The sequence below is a fragment of the Pyrus communis genome, chromosome 14 (assembly GCF_963583255.1).
Source record: "Pyrus communis chromosome 14, drPyrComm1.1, whole genome shotgun sequence".
Classification (NCBI taxonomy): Eukaryota; Viridiplantae; Streptophyta; class Magnoliopsida; order Rosales; family Rosaceae; genus Pyrus; species Pyrus communis.
This window is the reverse complement of record NC_084816.1, coordinates 4004453-4020959: the sequence shown is the minus strand read 5'-3', so window position 1 is coordinate 4020959 and position 16507 is coordinate 4004453. Positions and strand designations below refer to the sequence as shown.

The 16507-nt window shown below is 37.3% G+C and overlaps 2 protein-coding genes across 2 annotated transcripts; one reads left to right on the top strand and one right to left on the bottom strand.

Moving 5' to 3' along the window:
* The first annotated feature begins 238 nt into the window (after positions 1–238).
* On the top strand, positions 239–1461 carry LOC137714135 (LOB domain-containing protein 15-like). Its single transcript, XM_068453417.1, has 3 exons — positions 239–390; positions 486–801; positions 883–1461. The coding sequence occupies exons 1-3, from the start codon at positions 377–379 to the stop codon at positions 1324–1326; spliced, it is 774 nt and encodes a 257-aa protein (XP_068309518.1). The 5' UTR covers positions 239–376; the 3' UTR covers positions 1327–1461.
* Positions 1462–5561: 4100 nt separating this feature from the next.
* Positions 5562–8102, bottom strand: LOC137715811 (peroxidase 4-like). The gene is made up of 4 exons (XM_068455160.1): positions 7806–8102; positions 7011–7202; positions 6740–6908; positions 5562–6168 (listed from the first exon to the last, which is right to left on the bottom strand). Exons 1-4 carry the CDS (start codon positions 8100–8102, stop codon positions 5777–5779), a joined length of 1050 nt encoding a protein of 349 aa, XP_068311261.1. The 3' UTR covers positions 5562–5776.
* Between the last annotated feature and the right edge of the window lie 8405 nt (positions 8103–16507).

Below are 16507 nucleotides of genomic sequence, written 5' to 3'. Positions count from 1 at the left end.
GTTATGATAATTTGGGTTTATTAGAATATGAATAATTATAGCACATCGTACACAAATGCTATAGTCGCAGCCTATTGCAAAAGAGAGACTTTACTCGATCATGACAATAGAGGAAAAATAAAATCATTACCAAATCCTTTGGATGCTATCTATATCTCACCGACCTGGAGAATATAATATCAGATTCTTCAACCATTTTCTCATGCCCTTTTGTTTGTTTCTTTTCATAAACATTGACCTACTGGCTACTGTGCTTCCCAACTTGCCTTGCCTTATAAGCACTCTCTTCCCCCATTCTCAAACTTTCTTTTCTTTCTCCTTCTCTCCTTTCCTCTCTTTGCTCCCAACTTCATTCGGACAATATATAACTGAATATATGTCCATAGGAAGGTCCTTATCAATATTCTTTTTTTTTCGGTTGGTTTGCTTTTTCTTTTCAAAGCCTTAAATAGATTTCACCTAACTAATTTCTTGTTGTTTTATAGGGAGATCACAACCTTCGATGAGATAGGAAAGAAGATCAGGAGAGAAAGTGATGCATCTGTTGTTGAAATGGGAATCATGAGCACTACTCGAATTTCGTCATCATCGTCATCGTCGTTTGGTGTTCCTCATCAAGGGATGACGATGATGAGTACAACAACTTTGAACACAATCACACCTTGTGCTGCGTGTAAGCTCTTGAGAAGAAGATGTGCTGAAGAGTGCCCTTTCTCTCCTTACTTCTCTCCACATGAACCCCAGAAATTTTCAGCTGTTCACAAAGTCTTTGGTGCAAGCAATGTTTCCAAGATGCTATTGGTACTAATTAATTAAATTTTTAGGAATAAGTACTCTAATTTTATATGAACTACTTAATTTCTGTTTTATTTTTTTTAATAGGAAGTGGCTGAGAATCAAAGAGCTGATGCAGCCAATAGTCTAGTTTATGAAGCAAATCTGAGGCTGAGAGACCCAGTGTATGGGTGCATGGGTGTAATTTCAGCCTTGCAGCAACAAATTCAATCTCTACAAGCTGAACTCAATGCAGTAAGGACTCAGATATTGAGACACAAATTCAAAGAGGCCACTAGTCCCAGTATCGTGTCTCCTAGGGGTATTATTCACCATGCTGCTTTGGTTTCTAATTCTGGGATAGTGTCCTATGCGGCGCAACCACAAGCGATTTCTCCACTACCGCCGCCGCAACTACCATCAGTATCAGCTCCGTCTTCAGTTGTTTTTTCTTCATCGTCTTCGTCTTCAGCTTCTTCTTTATACAATCCATCCACAAACACGACAGGCTATAGCTCCATCTCAAGCAAAAATGTTCCGTATTTTGATTAAAATGATATGTAGTGTTTTATTAGCCCCTTTTTCTTTGTTTGATTTCTATTGCTTATCATGTTTGATAGATCAACAGAATTAGTTTTATCTATATGTATGGGGGTTGATATAGTTTCCCTTTACTTATGATTGAGAAGTCACACATTAAGATTACATAAGAAGTTAAAAACATAAACTTGGAGTCTAATTACAACAATTACTCCAATCCCCATCCTGTTGTGAGTAGTTCTCCAAGTTCTTCAAGTTACCTCTATGCCTTAATTAACAAGGTTCGTTTTTCACATGGTTTTTTGGCCTCTAAATATTAACCACATTTCAATCTCTCATATATATGTGTGTGTGTGTGTGTGTGTGTGTATATATATTCTGTTGTAATTTTTACTCCGTCTGAACCTGGCCAATTTACAAAAGGGTTTTTGACCAAAGATGCATTAGGGTTTTTGGTAAGGCTCCCTGCCAGACTTGACCAATATGCTTTCTCATGATCTTTTGGAAGAAGTTAAAGGCACAACAGATTTTGAAATCTAAAATGCAGTAGTGATCTGAAACTAGACAAAGAGAAGTCTTAGAATCTTACTGCATGTGCAACCTAATGGGTTTTGGTAGGTATGCATTTTCCAGTAGGGTTGCCACATGTGCAGACAATTTGGAAGAAGTTGTTAATTGCACGTGTGGGAATACGCGGGCTCTGACTTTAACTTTAATTAGCTAGCCATGTCTTCACAGTACACATGCATGTTAGTCTGTGCCAGTGAAAGATGAACCTGAAACCTTCTTAAAGAGTACCACATGTTATTCGAGGGAGACAAAAGGTGTTAGGGTTTTTATATTTGATCGACCAAAACTCTAACATGTTATAGTACCCTTATCTTTTCTTCCTTTACATTGGTATAGCTTTCCATTGCTCTTTACTACATAAATTTAAACTCATTTAAAGATAATATTTTTATTGAGCATTCTTTTATTTTTAATTATAGTAGGAACTCTTTCGTATTTCTCTTCTACAGATAACTGTATGTTTGATGGTGGAGGGCAATTATTATAGTGAACAATCACACAGGTGTTATATGGGACTCTTATATTTTTTACCCATCGGTGGCGTGCTGCAGACCAATTTTGTGACGTTATATCGATGTATTGACATGCCTTGGAGTGTCAATAGAATGTCCCTTTCCCTTAAATAAGATTTGGGTGATCCATGCCGATAAAATTGTGATAATGACGCGTAGTACATATATTGAATTAGAGTTTCCTTGGCGTGTGGAACTTAAACTGATCTGGGAGAGGCGTCGGTTTATGTATTATAATACGCAAACAAATTAAAATTTAAAAATTAAATATCGGAAAAGACACATTAGAGATCAACAAAATTGGCAGAAATCTAGTGGGTTTTGATGGAATTGGATCCTCATTAATTTATAGGTTGCATTGCTAGGACAGTAACTCGGCCCAAAATAGATTGAGTTTGTAGCAATTCGGGTCGTGTTAATTTGATTTGTTGAAAGTTGAAACTTGGTGTGTGAATAAGTCAAGTTTATGTTCAAGCCCAATAAGAAACAAGTCAAGTTTAAACATTGGTATATTCGGCTCGCAAAGTTTGGTACATAGCAGCTCATCTTTTTTCCTAGGCAGATCATTATGCTTGAGATTTTGCTTTTAAAGAATCATGTTTACATTTTTTCCTAAATTTAGATTGACTATCTTCACATTTAATTTTTTATACTAGATATGGAGAATTGTGACATCCCACATCGTCCAGGAGAGTGATCCTTATATGTATATTCTCATCTCTACCTAGCACGAAGCCTTTTGGGAACTCATTGGCTTTGGGTTCCGTGGGAACTCCGAAGTTAAGCGAGAAGGGGGCTAGAACACTCTCATGATGGGTGACCCACTGGGAAGTTGCTCGTGAGTTCCCAAAAACAAAACTGTGAGGGAATGGTAAGCCCAAAGCGGACAATATCGTGCTATGGTGGTGGAGCGGGCCCGGGAAGTGATCCGCCCCGGGCCGGGATGTGACAATTTGGTATCAGAGCCTAACCTTGGTCGTGTGTGTGCCGACGAGGACGTCGGGCCCCTAAGGGGGGTGGATTGTGACATCCCACATCGCCCAGGGGAGTGATCCTTATATGTATATTCTCATCTCTACCTAGCACGAGGCCTTTTGGGAACTCACTGGCTTCGGGTTCCATGGGAACTCCGAAGTTAAGCGGGCTAGAGCAATCCCATGATGGGTGACCCACTGGGAAGTTGCTCGTGAGTTCCCAAAAAACAAAACCGTGAGGGAATGGTAAGCCCAAAACGGACAATATCGTGCTACGGTGGTGGAGCGGGCCGAGGAAGTGATCCGCCCCGGACCGGGATGTGACAAGAATGATATTATGTTCCCTATTTTCTTTTGTTCTAAATAACCTTCATGCGTGATGCATAAACTCCCATAGCGTTCCAATCATAAAAAAGACGTTTATGTGGCTGTCTTAAAGTATTATGTTTGAGGATTTTGTGTTATATGCTTTATGTTGAATATATTCTGGTATGAAATCTACTTGCAAAGTTTTGTTTTAAGAGTGGACCAACATAATTTATTGTATACTCAAAACGACTCGAATTCTCTATCAAGCTTATACATTTTAAGCTCGCTCAAGCTCGACTCATATAATTAAAAAGCAATTCAAAAATAGCTTAAGCTCAAAATAAAATTAAACAAACCAAATTTAAACAGAGTTATAGGATCAATATGAAATTATGGACATGATCAAATTGTCTCTCCACAAAAAAATTGTTCGCCATATGACTCCAATTTACTTCTTTTGGTTCCAACAAGAGGGCAACTAGATATATTCAAGCTAATTAATTTAAGTTACTACAGTACCATCACAAATTTAATTAACAGTATAATCACATTCACATTTCCTTCAGCAGTGACAGAATAAATAATTGTGCTGATTAACATGCTGCATTATAGCTTTGACTGCTTCTAATTAGTTGGATGTGAACGTCAATCTTTTATGAGGCTCCTAGATACAATAAATTGAACATGAGATCAGGAGCTACTAAATACTTTAACCACACAAGATTTGATAAGACACCATGTTGCAAATTAAATTTATTCAGCTCACATGCATTCCCAATTTATTTCTCAAGACACGTGAGCAATTTGAAACATGCAGTTTATGCTAACAAAGCTTTCACATGAGCTATTCTACTAATATAATCAACAAATAAATACAAAACAAAATTTAAAAAAAAATAATCAGAAATATCCTTATATATATATATATTTTAAATCAAATGCCGCATAATTTCATTTCAAAGCCAAAATAAGGAAACAGATTACAACAAAGAACTTCTCCAACAACAAATCCCCCTAATGACATTAATTAGCAGGTTCCAACCTGGTACGAACTCCACGCGAGTAAACAGCCAGTCTAGTAAAGCGATGAGCAACACTGTTTGCATGACAACGAACATATATGAAAAGAAATAGCTCCAGTGATCAAGTATGTGAATCACATAAGACATTGTGGAACCTTTTTGTTGGAGCTTAAATAGCAGCTTTCAAAATAAACTCAAATTCTAAAATGTTTAATAAACATACATATGTATTGTATTGAAATCATGTGTCCCACTTTTAGAATATATAAGTAAAAAATGTATATATATATATATACACATATTAATATAATTTAAGTGAAATAATAATATTACATGATAATATTTTTTAAACTTTTTCTATTGCACATGATCTAACTGCTCTTATTTGGATGTGTAACTCTCCACTTTTGATGTGTACTAGAGAAATTTCCTTGTTTCGTGTAGCTGAAAAATTGTAATGGTTGGTACGACATCGCTAACAAACCTGATCATGACTTCTGTAGTGGGCTTTGACAAGTTAAGCAATATTATTGCAGCAATAATGAAACGAGGCTAAACGGAGTTGGGCCAAATTAGTGTAATTTTATTTGGATGTACTTAATAACTAATTAAGTACACAATATTAGGGCTCGAAATTTGAGCTGAATCACATCAAACTTGACTTATAAGAGTGAAACTTGAAATATATTATTTATAAATAAAGAAAAATATCTTTAAATTCTAAACTTCATGCAATGATGCTTGTTATATTTAAGATGTTCGATTAAGAATTTCACATTATTACAAAGCACCGGGAAATTGGATTGTTCATCACCATTCACTTTGTTCAATTGAAGTAAACAATCCATCAACAATTAATATCAGGTAAATGCCTATAATTTGAATTCTTTGAGATAAAACATATTTTATTCGTTGAAATAATAACAAACAATACCTAATAAACTCTCACTCAACAAACAAAATGTTCCCAAGTAAAACAAACTATAACTTAGACCATCACAAGCATATTATAATTCTCCCAACTTCTGGGGTTTTTGGTTTATTCTATCATAGAGGAAGGACCTACTTTTGTCGACTAATTAGGCTTCCTGCAGTTCAATCTAATCTCGCCCTTAGATCCAGTGAGTGCCTTGTTATCTCCCATCTTGATCATTGCCTTGGCAAAGTCAGCATTGAAGGTGTTAGCACTGCAGCTGTACGATTTAACCAATGAATCAGTTGGTCCACCATTAAACAAAATTTGATCACTGCGGAGGAGACCCTTTTGGTTGACAAGGTTCTTGAAGTAGGCAGTGTCGAAAGTGTTAGGAGTAGTGATGTCCAAAGGTGCAAGGTTGTCGTCTCCATAGCCAGCTGTTCTTGGACATGTGTTTTGCCTGGTCCTGGCAAATGAAGCATCAATGTTGGTCTCGTTATATATGCGAGCTCTGAAAGTTGTACACCTTGCTTGCCCAATTGTGTGAGCTCCTGCCATATCATGTCAAACAAACACATTTAGTTGAGAAATCAAGGGAATTCATCTATAACCAATATTGTTGGTGTTACATGCTGTTAATTGTGTTCTCAATCTAGCACCGCACATTCAAATAAGAGTTCATCCCACAATATGTCAAAAGTGAGTATCTAACGTGTCATCAAGTCATATAACAACATAAGCGAGATAACATTTCATTAAGTCGTTGTTCCTTTTGTTTTTACCTAGCTTACATATGAATCAAAACGAAGACCATTCAGTTTTTTAAGGCTCTTTTCTCATTTCAAAACCAAAATCCCCGTTAAACTAGCCAGGGGATTCAAATCGACAATCGAAATTAACCGGCCAAACCAGAAGGCTTTGGTATGAGGTTGTTTAGTCCACTTTTATTTCGTACAATTAAGAGTCAGCTTACCAACTAGCTCTTATATATTCGAGAGGTATTCTCTTCTTAATAATGTTGGAATGAATTCTAAGTTCAAATTTGCCCTCCCTGCTTATCAAAGAAAAATGGGAACAGAGCCATCCAAAGATGTACATAGTTAAAAGGAAGCTGATAGTTACCAGATAAGGCTACCAAGTCCCTTTGAGAGAGACCTACGGCTCGGAACCTGGTGGTGAGCTCGTTGAGGGTAGCAGTGGGCGGAGGGATGACTCCACTATTGGCAGCCGACAGGCTTGCTGTCTTTGAATCCCTTCTTCCAAGTTTAACCTCCCAGCTTGGTCCTCCAAGCTGCAGAAATAATTAAATTTATAGTGTTTATTATAAACCCTACTTACTTAAATCATGTGTTTTCCTTATTTGATACAAAAATCATGTGTTTTTGTTACTCACAATTTGGACGGAGTCTCGAGAAGCAATGGCTAAGATATCAGCACAGGAAACGACGCCGGGGCATGCCTTTTCCACTTGGGACTTGATCTTGTCCACAACCTCAAATCCTCTTAGAGAGTTGTTATTCGGGAGTGCAGTCTTCTCACCGGTGAAGGAAGAAGTGTCGTCCAGTAATACAGACCCATCACAACCCTAGTACGTACGATGCATAAATTCAACAACATAGGATTAGTAGTAGTAGTGGTAATTAACAATAACCACCAACAGGTCATTATATATTGACTTTTACCATTTGTTTTGAAAGGTAATAACTTTTAGTAAAAAAAAAAAAAAAAAAAAAAAAAAAACTCCGCACTAAGATAATTTGAGTATAATTGGGTACTTTAGATTTTGACATTAGCCAGGTAGGTTCATGCCCACATGACGGTCACAATTTTGACAACATTTCAGCGGTGCTGGCCCCTTGATCTTTTCGATATATGCATGTCTTCAAGCTAGATATGTTACTTGCAAGTGAAGGAATGAACTCATTCCATTAGTGAGAGAATGCAAGCATTATCCTATATGAATTATTGTTACCAAATCGTGAGATTTTAAGTTCAACTTCCCGAATTTGATACTAAATTATTGGTAGTTCATTGTGAGACTTAATTCAACTCCTCTCTCTAATATTATTGTATAAAAAATAAAAACAAAACTACATTAAGTAATTATAAGGAAAGTGAGGACGTGCACATACAGAAACTAATTATATTTTTAGGTTTTTGAATAATCAAATGATTAAGAAAAAATTACGTTGACGAAACAGTCATGAAAGTGGAGGCGAAGAAGAGAAGCGCCCATGCGCTTTTCTTTAGACACAGCAGACTTGACAACAGACTTGACTGCATCAAAGACCTGAGGACAACTCTTAGAATAAAAATTCGTAGAAAGTTGAGCATGAGAGTTCCCCGTGAAACCCACAAGAACACCGAGTGTGACAATCACCAACAGGGAACACAAAGAAAAAGTATTACTGGAAGCCATTGTTTCAAATTTCAAAAGGTAATTGAATATTTGAATGAACAAGGGTTTGAGAATATGGTGTTGCATGGAAAATATTAGAGATATATATAGAGGAAGAATGAGGGAGATTTTGGGGATGGCAGGTTACCTAATCTGACAGACTAAGTAGGCACTTGAGCAGTGCATGGCATGGTCCTTTCTACGTCTAGAATTTAATTAAAAGGTGTTTGCCTTTAGTTTAAGGGATCAACTAGTACAACAAGTCAACCACAACAGCAAAGAATGCGACTGATTGAATGATTTGGATGGAGAAAAGCAGTAAACCTCTAAAAGCACGTTACGTGAAACGAACCAGAGGAGAGTCGATGGGGGAATAGATCAACTCGCCATAACTTTTGGGGGTCCACTATATGTTTTGTCGTTAAACCTTTTGGGATTGGTGAAGGTACCATGCAAGATTTCGAACGAAAAGAAAAAGATACCATATTCCATGCAAGAATTGGTGTCCAATTCCAATCCTAATTCTTATAAAATAAACCATAACCCTAATTAAAACAGTACTGGAGAACTCCGCGTTGCTTTTATAAGATTCTCTACCCATTTTGACCAGATACAACACCACTGGAGAGAGTACAGATCACTAGCTAGAATCGACTAAAACTGTGGAACAGTATAGCAAACAGGTTTCTAGTAGAAACTTGAATAATTAACAAAGCAATATATCAAACCAAAAGGTATCCTGCTACTTTGATAAGAAGAAACTTGTAAGATTTTTCTAGCCAATTAAAAAATGCCAGTTCTAGAAATCAGACAAATCAACATTTCGATATTATTTTGTATATGTTATATATTTATGCAATGACCCCACGTGAGCAAAACCTGCTATATATGATATAATGGTAGTTGAGGCTTCATTTTAGAATTAATTAACTGGTAATTAATGGGAGAGGGCCTAGCAACTTATAAGTCTTTCATTATTTTTTAAGGAAAACTAACCAAAAGTTCTTAAAAATTTTAGTTTTAATCAAAATGACAAAATAGTGTTGCAAGTGAATAGTATCATGAGTGAATTTTCTTACTAAAAATGTTTTTAATGTTAAAAGTGAATAATACCAGGAGTGTTTCATTAAGACTTCCTATCTTTTTTAATCTATAATGTGAGACATTTCGTTTCACTTCTTTACAATTTTATATTTAAAAATTTGACAAAAAGAACAGTACGTGCTACCCCTTCCTCACCTTTTATTTTCATTAATAAGAGTAAATATGCTACGTTTTGATATACATTGATAGCCAAAGGTGGATTCACAGGGTTCTATGAGTCTTAGGTATTAGGAAATGTATTCCATTGAATGAAATGATAAGATTACATCGTATTTATACAATAGCTGTGCACTTGACAACTTACCATAACGAATCTAATTGTCCTATAACCACCTATATCTGAAAATCAAGGTAATTACAAAATTGACATTGTTAACATTTGTCAAGTAGTTCTTTTTCCAAGTAGTAATTCCATGATTATTCCAAAAATATTGTAGCCTAAACGACCTTCACGATTATTCCTTTGATTATAGCGATTGTAATTCTGACGCTAATTATTGCCACGATAACTAGAGAAATTTCCCTTATTCTGAAAAGACCTAGCGATTGTGATACTGATTGAAATGGGATGAATTCTGAGCAAGAAAGACTTGGGAACTAGAATTTGAGGTCGGTGTAGGTAGAATTCCAGTTGATGATCCAAGATTTGAATTGAAAGCCTGAAAAACGCCATAAGAAGTAGTAGCTTTCTTGCGATTTGCAAGTTGAATCTATTTGTTAAGAAGCAAGCCATGAAGTTTGTGTTGTGCCTTGGCTGATTATCTTCACCAACATACAAACCCACAGTTGAATAGTTTAAAATACAAGAAATAAAGACACCGAGAAATTTACGAGGTTCGGCAAAAACCTGCCTACGTCCTCGGAGAAATATTGCTCTTCACTATGAGAAAAACAGTACAAGTTACACATGAGTTAAATCGACATAACCCAATCCCATATCCCTTGTACACCCACTCATAAAATTTTCCCAAGAGCCTCACTCTACCCCAAGAGTTCTTTCACAAGAGACCTTTCACTCTAGCTCTCTTGATTTCTCTCTCTGCAACTCTCTCTCACCCGTGCCCCTTCTATTACCAAATGCTCTCACCATCTCTTTTTATGCTTTTCTTAATCCAAGCCTTCTCCCACCCGAAAGCCACAAAACATTGCTTTGAAAAAGCCACAAAACATTGCTTTGAAAAAGCCACAAAACATGGCTTTGAAAAAAGCCACAAAACATGGCACTAATTTGGCCACTATCCAACAATCTCCACCTTGGCCAAATTCGAAAACATCACAGAGACTCGAATCAACACTGTACCAAAGTCCATTGGCCTTACGTACCAGCATGCACACTCTGAATCAACCTCGTTGGTCCTGTTCCGATTCAGTCACTGCCAATGCATGTGCAGCTGCTGCAAGCAAAAAAAACATTTAGCTTCAGACAGGATCTCGACACATCCTCGTCTCCTCCAGCAGGTTTTCCTCCTCTTCATTGTCTGCAACTTGGAAACTTGTCAATGCACCCATTTCCATCAACACCCGTCGAGCCAGACAAACATTCCTCACACTTCTCATTCTTCAGGACCATCTCATCACCTGTGAATCCCATAGCTCCACCTGCTGCAAAACCCCTGCAACACTTGAGACTATACATCACCAGGAGATGTGTTGCTTCGAGTACCTAGAGGGCATACTCGAAGTCTTCCGCCACAAAATTGCTGCTACCTGGACCAAGATCATCCCTTCTTTTTCTCAAAGGACAATTTATCTTTTTATGCCCGAATTCTTTGCAGTCATAGCATTGTGGTCCCTTGCCTTTGGAGCTTGATTTGAACCTGCTGTCTCTCTCAAATCCTCCTCCCAATTTTCTTCCATGATTCCAACCTTGAACAGCTAAAGCAGTCTCGTGCCCACCATCAACAATGGTCTTCCTCTTTTGTGTATCATAAGACACCAAAGAAGCCTGCACCTGCTCCAAACTTACTGTATCTTTTCCATGCAATAAGGTTGTCACAAGATTCTCATACGAATTTGGAAGTGAGGTAAGAAGTAAGAGGGCTTTATCTTCTTCCTCAACCTTAACATCAACTTTCCTCAATTGATCCAAGTATCCATTGAACACATTCATGTGGTCCATGAAATTCCCGCCTTCATCCATCTTCAGCTTGTACAGCTTCCTCTTCAGATGTAACTTGTTGGTCAAACTCTTAGCAATATAGAGTTTTTCCAACTTCTCCCACAGTGCAGGCGCATAATCTTCATCCATAACATTGTTGATAATGTTATCAGCTATGCAGTGTCGAATCGTGCTAACACAACGCGACTCCAGCTCCTCCCACTGGTCATCTGTCATTTCTTTAGGCTTCCCATCTTTTCCCTTCAAAGCTCTAACCAAGCCTTGTTGAATCAAGACATCCTTTACTCTCATCTGCCAGAGAGTAAAACTGCCCTTCCCATTAACTGAAAACGACATGTTTGTAGTCATCATGGTGAATAATAAATCTGAACCTTCAATGAACCAAAGCTTCCAACAAAGCTCTGATACCAATTATTGTGTCTTGGCTGATTATCTTCACCAACATACAAACCCACAGTTGAATAGTTTAAAATACAAGAAATAAAGACACCGAGAAATTTACGAGGTTCGGCAAAAACCTGCCTACGTCCTCAGAGAGATATTGCTCTTCACTATGAGAAAAACAGTACAAGTTACACATGAGTTAAATCGACATAACCCAATCCCATATCCCTTGTACACCCACTCACAGAATTTTCCCAAGAGCCTCACTCTACCCCAAGAGTTCTTTCACAAGAGACCTTTCACTCTAGCTCTCTTGATTTCTCTCTCTACAACTCTCTCTCACCCGTGCCCCTTCTATTACCAAATGCTCTCACCATCTCTTTTTATGCTTTTCTTAATCCAAGCCTTCTCCCACCCGAAAGCCACAAAACATTGCTTTGAAAAAGCCACAAAACATGGCTTTGAAAAAGCCACAAAACATGGCTTTGAAAAAGCCACAAAACATTGCTTTGAAAAAGCCACAAAACATGGCTTTGAAAAAGCCACAAAACATGGCTTTGAAAAAAGCCACAAAACATGGCACTAATTTGCCCACTATCCAACAGTTTGTCAATGGTTGTAGATCCTAGATGGAACTAAATTGCATTAACAAAGGAATCATATTCAGATGGCAAGCCATGAAGTGTGACAGAGATAAGTTAAGAGTCCTCAACCAGAGCTCCGGTGCTGGTAAGAGCATCAACGATCTTCTCAATTTGTTGAAGATAGGCAGCAACAGTGGATTCGCCTTTGGAGATGTTACAAAGTCGAGATCTGAGTTTATGAATGTGAGATTGTGAGGCCGTTGCAAGGCGTGATTCAAGCTTGGACCATAGCTTTCAAGATGAATTTACACCAACAGTATATGGAATCAGAGATTCAGAAAGAGTTGAGTTGATCCAGATAAGAATATTCTGATCATTCTCAAACCAAGCGATGTACTCAGGATTCAAGATTAGGTTACCAAATGAATCTCAAAGAACTTTAGGTGGAGCTTCGATTGAGCCGTCAACCATTCTAGTGAGATTGTATCTTCGAAAAATTGGAGCAAACAGTGCACTGCATGTTAGGTTGTTAGTGGTAGAGAGCTTGATCGGAACCATTGAACCGATATTCTGAATCGTAATCGAAGCAATTAAAGTGGTGCTAGAGGAATTAGGGCACGAATTGACCATCGGAGTAGGATGAACTGGTGAAGTGGACTCAGAGGAGGGAGAAGCAGCAATCACCATTGCTGCAAGTTAGGGTTTTAGAGAGGAGAAAGAGGGAAGCGTGATAGAGAAGTCGCAAAGAAGAAAACGATCGAAGTCGGTCGTAAGATAGAGGCGAAGGATACCATATTAGGAAATGTATTTCGTTGAATGAAATGATAAGATTACATCTGTTGGTATTTATACAATAGCTATGCACTTGACAGCTTACCATAACAAATCTAACTGTCCTAACCACCTATATCTGAAAAATCAAAGTAGTTACAAAATTGATACTATTAACTTTTGTCTCTTACAAAACTATCCTTAATATTGGCACCCTACGAAAGTCGGGAATTGGGGGTAGGGGAGGGCAAGGTCACGAAAGGACTCTATGGATCGATGGGTTCTGTCGGTCTCAGACACTAGGAAAGTCGGGAAATTTGTGTTTTTGAGTGTGTGTGTGTGTGTTGGGGTTGTGGGGGGGGGGGGGGGGGGGGGGGGGGGTGTGGGTTTGGGGTGGGGTGTGTGGAATTTGCATCTGATATGCGAGCTGAGAATGCTTATAAACTACTAGGCCTTGGCAAGTGATGCTCCTGCTCGACATCAGACGTTGAAAGTTTTCGACTTATCCAACTAGCATGCTTGGGAAGCTTTCAACAAGTATAGGTGGATGACATATCCACATGTGCTCGACTAAATGTATCAATGAAAAAATTTTGCGCGTTGGACATGTCTGAATGTCTTACATTGAGACACCACGAAGCTAGAGTAATGGATCTACCTCTATCGCCAATGTGTGTAGGAAACTATAGTTCTTCAGTATGACCCACAACGATGTTTGAAAATAAGCCCATTTCATATGATGACATCGTGTTATCGTTTTGAATACTGCTACAGTGGAAAATCCATTGGAAATAAATCTTATCAGTTGGTAGAGAGCTATCATAGGTAGGGTTTGGAAGTGACATTTGAATTTTGAGTGTGACAATGACAATGTCAGTTGTATGTATAGCTAATTAAGCAGACACCATTGTAGCAAATACGACTCTTGAATTATTTAAGAGGAATATTGGGCCACACCCCAACCTTTATTTTTCTTATCTGGTAGTATTCTGGACAATACCAGATGGCATTAGGCTCGATTAGATATCATTTTAAAAAATTAGGTTCGATTAGATACGATAATTGGCATGTGGACTCATGCCTTCAAGCTATATTTTCTTGACTTCCGAATTTTATTTCAATTTTAACAAAATTTAAGGGGCCAAATTTTCAAAGTTAGGCAGCATGCAGACCTAAAAAGTTTAAAAGATTACATATAAAAAAAATACAGGTTGATGGATTTTCTTTCATGCAGATACGGTCTTATAATGTAATACATAATTGTTCTACCATGTCATTGTTGTATGATACGGAGATTTGAAATTTTGTGTCTTTATATATGTATATACATTGTAGTAAAGAGTAAAAGTAGTAAAACTGTAAAACAGATCTCAATCTACCCTAAACATATTATATCATTATATGTTGTCTCTTCACTCATGGCCCATGGGCAAATGAGTTGAGAGATTTTCTTTAAATCTCATTGTTCGGAGTTCGAGGATAAAAGAGTTCAAATCATTCAAATTGAATTTGACCATTCACACTAACTTATTCTATTGGTTTATTTTACACAAACTAAGAACTTGGAATCCTCCCTTTTAAACAATCTGGATTTCTTAGTTATTAGACTCTTAAGCAGTAAAGAGAATCTGAACTCATGACAAATGGCGATGCAACCTTGAGCACTTACCCCCCCGGACGCCATATATTCTCTCTTTTTTTTTTTTAATTTTTACTTTCAGTAAATGTAATGTGTTAAGCATGTGCTGCTGCTCAGACTTTTATTATATGAAGAGGACACCTCTCTCTCTTTTGGAAAAATGTGTTGCAAAACATCGAGTGGTTCTAAAGTAAAGTTTTGCAACGATGTTCGGTGTTAACATATTTTTTTGGTCAAGGGCAGTGAAACATTCATAAAAGAAAGTCTTAAACGTACAAAGTATGAAAATTTTGTAAAGATGTGTGGTGTTAACCTTTTTTTGGTTAAGGGCTGTGAAACATTCATAAAAGAAAGTCTTAAACGTACAAAGTGCTTAGCCCTAAGAATGAACAACATACAGAAAGATGAAGTCACTCATGCTAGTAGAGAAAACTCTAGAAGCCTAGGTGAGAGATGACTCGTCTCCGCTGTCCCAAAACCATAAGCGGTTGATAATTCACAAAGCCAATTCTGTACCTCAGAATAACAATTGTTCACCCCTATATTATATCATATACAGACCTTCAAAAGCTCCAAAAAATAAAACAATTCTAAATCACATAATCATAAACCATGACCAAACAGGAAGCCATGGATAAATGTGACTTGTTTTCTTGAGCTGGCATATTACTCTACAATAGGAATACATTTTAATTATTACTACATGCATCGTGCGCTATAAAAGACTAATTTCGTGTAGTGAGTTTTCTTGTCTTAGTGAAGTTAACCTGCATATTTATTTCCCTTAAAATAATGGTTATACAAAAGTCACCACTCCATAAAAAGCAATAAAAAAAGATAACCATAAGAATATCCTGGTTGATAGAATAGGATTTTTCATATATACATCAACTACAGTGAATCCAAAATATGATTGAACTATAAGACTGTTTGGGTGGGGCTAAACTCTATCTAATCAACCTACTTAAAAAGCAAAGCATAGGGAGCTTGACTTTTATGTGCAGCATCCTTTCCTAAAACCTGGCAGACAAGCCCTTTATATTCAATTTCTTACAATCAAAAGCTAGCTTCAATTATTTATCAAACACTAATAAACAAGTCAAAGTTCTAACTTCTTTACCCTGGTCATAACAAGAAATCTATCGGTGACTATCATATTGTCACTTAGTGTTACTATTTACTCAAATTATAGTACGTGTTTTATCTACTAAGGGGGCGTTTGTTGCGCCGGACTATCTCGGACTGGATTAGCTTCAAGGACTAAGTTGGACTGGCTTAAACTAGACTAAACTAGACTAACTTAGTGAAGCGTTTGATGCAGTATTGGACTAAGAAGCTGGATAATAATAAATTCTAATATTATATTATTTAATATATAAATTATTAATATTTTATTATGATCTTATCATTTTCTTCATCTTTTCCTACCATTTCCGTCCCACTCTTTTCCTCTTCTCTCATCATCCCACCCTCTCTCTCTTTTTTTCCTCTTAGACCTCTCAATTCATGTCTCTTTCTCATTCCTGGTCAAACTCCTTATTGATTCCAGTCTTTATTTCTCTGTCCTCCCTTAGTTATGCGTTGTTCGAATGGAACCTCACGGCTCCAATTTTCCCGACGAGTTGCAGGTTTCCCGATGTGTTTTCCGGCCAACCCTCGTTAAATTGAATGAAGTTAGCACCACCAAAAAATTCATTACCATCCCTAGACCGAGATCTTAGCTTTGAATGCTCGAATCTGTCATGGATTTGAAGAAGCCCAAACATGCCGAGACTTCCAGGCCATTTTCCGGCCACATTCGACCACATTTTGGCCTTGATTCAAGTAAAATCGTAATCTTGTCACTCCCAGCTTCAATTTGGTATATTTTATATGAAAGTTGGTTGTGAAA